Source organism: Palaemon carinicauda, chromosome 14, assembly GCF_036898095.1.
Source record: "Palaemon carinicauda isolate YSFRI2023 chromosome 14, ASM3689809v2, whole genome shotgun sequence".
Taxonomy (NCBI): Eukaryota; Metazoa; Arthropoda; class Malacostraca; order Decapoda; family Palaemonidae; genus Palaemon; species Palaemon carinicauda.
The window spans coordinates 119803679-119808678 of record NC_090738.1 but is presented as its reverse complement, the minus strand read 5'-3'; the positions used below and the strand labels follow the sequence as shown (position 1 = coordinate 119808678).

The following is a 5000-nucleotide window of genomic DNA, read 5'->3' as shown; positions in this document are numbered from 1 at the left end:
GAAAAGTCTATTTTTCTATCAGTGACAGAGAATGAACGCAAAGGTTATAGAAGAAGCTTCCCTTACTTCTGAATATTGCATTTGTGGCTTATGGTTTAATACACTCCTCGGAAGCCGCCGTGAAATTCAGAATTATTGCGCTGTCTAAAATAATACAAAGCAAGGAATATTAAATTAAACGTGAAAGAATGAGATGAGCTTTTATCGAAAGAAGGAATGGTGTTCGTCTTACGATTTGAATCACACAATAACATTTATTACTGGAGCACCTTGTAGTATATTATGAACTAAGTTGAAATTATTATTTAAAAAAATGAGATCTAGTGAAAGCAAGTACGAAGATATGACAGGAATTAATTTAAATCTACTAAAACGATAAAAAAAAAAAAACGTAGTGCGCTGTTTGAAGTTGTAATAGGGTTGTAAGAAAGCGACGTAATTACTCTCTTTTTGCTCTCTCAAAAATATCCATGTGAAAAATATAAACAACAGCTATCAGTGTCTCTATTACAACTGACTTCAGCATTTAAGAGAACATTTCATCTTCCGCGTTTGTTTCTTACCTTTTTCCTTCATTATAATTCACTAAACATTATTCAGTCTCGGCTTAGTATTATGATAATAGTGCTTGGCATTAAATGTGGTTCACCTAAAATAATCTCATTCAAGTCAAAAGAGCCCGCGATCAAAGGGAAAACGTTCGCCGAGATATTCAATTACATGGAGAAAACCATTGTAGAACAAAAGTGAACTCAAGGAAATTTTTAATTTAATTTATTTCAGTACGAGATTTGGCAGAGAACGTACCCTTTCCTAACGTGTCGTTCTCAACAAATTTAAGCACGATCTCTGATGATAAAAATCATCCCATCTTAGTGCTTGCTGTCACAAACCCTGTTTGCTTTTCAGATTTAATTTTGACCCATTGCCACTTACAACAGACTCCTCAGGTCTGTTACAGGTTTTGGGGAATTGTTTTATAAGATGTGGTTGCTACCTCTCTGTCCATCAAACGCATTTAAGTTAACCCCATTTATCAAGAAATTAGTTTGATGATCAACGTGTTTGAATAACAATAGAGTGCAATTTATATTCCATGTAGATTCATACAGTATCGAAAATAGGACACAAAAGAAAATGCTAAAAATAAAATCAAATTAAATATGTCAGCAAAAAACTTTTCATAATAATGAAATTCTGCAGTCATATCAATACCTATTTTTGCATTTTATATGAAAAACTTGAATTACATTTCTAACATAAATAACGTAAATAATAGGACTAAAAAATTATGTTCTCGTCGCAGGTGACACAGACTTACAACCACCACCATGTGTGACGAGGAAGACGCGGCGACTCTTATTTGTGACAATGGTTCCGGCCTTGTCAAGGCTGGCTTTGCCGGTGATGACGCCCCTCGTTGTGTCTTCCCCTCCATCGTTGGCCGTGCCCGTCACCAGGGAGTGATGGTCGGTATGGGTCAGAAGGACGCCTACGTCGGTGATGAGGCCCAGAGCAAGAGAGGTATCCTCACCCTCAAGTACCCCATCGAACATGGTATCATCACCAACTGGGACGACATGGAGAAGGTCTGGTACCACACCTTCTACAATGAGCTCCGTGTTGCTCCTGAGGAGTGCCCCACCATGCTCACTGAGGCTCCCCTCAACCCCAAGGCCAACCGTGAGAAGATGACTCAGATCATGTTCGAGTCCTTCAACATGCCCTGCATGTACGTCTGCATCCAGGCTGTCCTCTCCCTCTACGCCTCTGGTCGTACTACCGGTCTGGTTTGTGACTCTGGTGATGGAGTCTCCCACATGGTGCCCGTCTATGAAGGTTTCGCTCTTCCCCACGCCATCCTCCGTATGGACTTGGCTGGTCGTGATATCACTCACTACCTCATGAAGATCATGACTGAGCGTGGCTACTCCTTCATCACCACCGCTGAACGCGAAATCGTCCGTGACATCAAGGAGAAGCTTTGCTATATGGCTCTTGACTTTGAAAACGAGATGAACACTGCCGCTGCATCCTCCACCATTGATAAGTCCTACGAACTTCCCGACGGCCAGGTCATCACCATCGGTAACGAACGTTTCAGGGCACCCGAATCATTATTCCAGCCTTCCTTCTTGGGCATGGAATCAGCAGGAGTTCACGAGACAGTCCACACCTCCATCATGAAGTGTGATATTGATATCAGGAAGGATCTCTTTGCCAATATTGTCCTCTCTGGTGGCACAACCATGTATGCTGGTATTGCTGACAGGATGCAGAAGGAAATCACTGCCTTGGCTCCTTCCACCATCAAGATCAAGATCATCGCTCCTCCTGAGAGGAAGTACTCCGTATGGATTGGTGGTTCCATCCTTGGTTCTCTGTCCACCTTCCAGGCCTTGTGGATCACTAAGGAGGAGTACGAAGAGTCTGGCCCTGGAATCGTTCACCGGAAATGCTTCTAGATATACAATTTACATAAAAGCTTCTTCTCTATGATAATATACACACATGTTTTGTAATTTAATCATGTTTAAATGACTGAGAGTATCATGTAGGAGAGATATTAATAATTTGCATAAAGTTACATAGTATAACTTCACCCTTATATTATATTAAAACAATGCTTGTTGTAAAAAATAACATTTAAATTCATAATTATTTAACTTTATTTGTACCTCCATCTAACAAAAATGACATAATGTACAGACGAGTAATTCTCGTAACAAACATCGTTCAACATGAATACATTACAATCGAATTGCCAAATTTTTAACATCTTGAATCATTGCTCATATTTAGAATCATATATTTGCTACTGAAAAAAAAAATACATCTATCTAAAAGATCTGATGATGTATACTATAATCAGTAATCCTTACGTTTTCTTCCTATTTAAATTTCTAAACCTTTTTGGTTGAATTTACTTCACCAGGAATAGAAATTCCACTTGAAGAAACGATGGAAGATTAACGTAAATTCCAGTAATTAACATTAATACAGGATTGAAAAGAAACATGGAAATAACACGTTCGCCAGTGATGTGTCAAAATGGCATAAACATAGTTATTTGAACATTAGAAAACGGGATTTCAGTATGAAGTTATTCCGTTACTTAGAGTGATCTTTTCAGCCGTAGAAGGTTATAATTTTAAAGTTAAATTCCTATAAAACTATTCTAAATAATAGTACCAAAAAGAAAAAAACATTTCACCTATAGGCATAAATCTCTTTCTAAATACTCGACTCCACGGAAGTTCCACTCCAGCAATCGGATTTTTTTTTTTTCCGATGACAACAATGAGCATAATTTTCATAACATAGACAGTTCAATATATTCTATCAGCCATATAATTTTTCTACTAATCTAATTTGATTTGATAATAATTACTGGAAAATTCTAAGTACCGTCAAAAACTATTTCTTGTGTTCTTGGGATTAAGTTAAGATTGTAAACATTTGAAACAGGTATTTTGTACTTAAATAGGAACTCTTCTGTTGGTAACAACGATATTTTGAAAATGCAATACACTACTTGGAAAAAAAAAAACACCCAATGGATGAGAATAATGTTCTGTCCTAACTATGAACGACTATCTAATGTAATTTAAAGTTTCCCCAGCGTGGGAATATTACAAAACTTAGCTCTTTCGCCTTTCCATAAGAAAGTCTGTTTCAGTTTTCATATAAGAAAGTGCTTATTTCTATCAATAACAATTCAAGTGCGCAATGCAAGTAATTTTCAAATTTCCAATTCCATTTGTTATGCTGTTGATTCTATTGATGAATAGAATTAACATCTAATATTATAATGTATGTAAGGCAATAAAATGTTAATTAATTGGTCCAAACACGAAAAATCTGTTTATAGGTTTAAAGGCCATTCATGATTGACAGAGGCAAGGGACAGTGACATTGTCCTAGGATAACGCTTTGAAGACAGACCATATATGCATATAATCAGCGCCCGAGACCCTCTCCACCCAAGCCAGGATCAGGGAAGGCCAGAAAATGGCTGCTGATGACTTAGCAGATAAACCTATAGGCTCTCCCAAAAACATCAATCCTTACCTCACAAGGATAGTGGTTGCAGGCTCTAAAGGGACTAACGAGTTTGAGTGGGACTCTAACGCCAGTTTGGCGATCACCGGGCAGAGACGTTACCAATAAGTCACAGTAACCCAAATAATAACAATAAATAAGTTACTAATGGTTCCTCTTTCTTATATTGCATAAATATTTGCCATCAAACATGATGAGCTCGTTCCTATGTACTACTTCAGGAAGATACAATTGGAAAATGAGGGTAAAATATGAAATAATATTTTACTGAGAGAGAGAGAGAGAGAGAGAGAGAGAGAGAGAGAGAGAGAGAGAGAGAGAGAGAGAGAGAGAGAGAGAGAGAGCTGAAAAGGATGATAGCAACTCAATAGATCATGAAATGATATGGCTATTCAAAACTTAAAAGACGTCCTAACATTATATCCTATCAAAGTATTTCATCCCCAGTGCCTCATCAAGTGCCCATATCATCTTAACTTGGCCTTTTCTCATTTCCTTGATGCTTCAGTGACCTCAACTGTACCCTTAATATGTTCATTTCTAAAAATTGAGGGAACCTATTTTCAAAAAAAAGAAAACCTAATGGAGAAAGATATGAGTGGTTGGAAGTAGCCTGTAACTAGAAATATTTTTTTCAAGTAGGCAGAGGAAGGGACAGAGAGACGATCTGAACGGATGCAAGCACCCTTATTATTAAAAAAATAAAAATTGAGGGACGCTATTTTCAAAAAAAAAAAAAAAAAAGAAAAAAAAAAAAAACTCTCCATTTTGGTTATTTAATTCATAAGCATCCTCATCTCAGTTACGTCCAACTTTCATCCCTCTATTCTATGCCTACCTCCTATTAGAAATATTTCATTCTCTTCCTTCAATAAAGCCTCAATATATTATTTCCATCGCCTCATCATGTCTTTTTTATTTTTTAAATGTAGATGATT

The 5000-nt window shown here is 37.1% G+C and overlaps 1 protein-coding gene across 2 annotated transcripts in view; it reads left to right on the top strand.

Annotated features, from left to right (window-relative positions):
- LOC137653276 (actin, alpha cardiac muscle 2-like) overlaps window positions 1-2585 on the top strand; it is a 3328-nt gene extending 743 nt beyond the window's left edge. For both annotated transcript variants that reach the window (XM_068386646.1, XM_068386647.1), the window contains exon 2: window positions 1307-2585. In XM_068386646.1, the coding sequence (XP_068242747.1) occupies window positions 1332-2465 (1134 nt within the window). In that variant the 5' untranslated portion in view covers window positions 1307-1331 and the 3' untranslated portion in view covers window positions 2466-2585. The remainder of the gene's footprint in view (window positions 1-1306) is intronic.
- Window positions 2586-5000: the final 2415 nt, after the last annotated feature.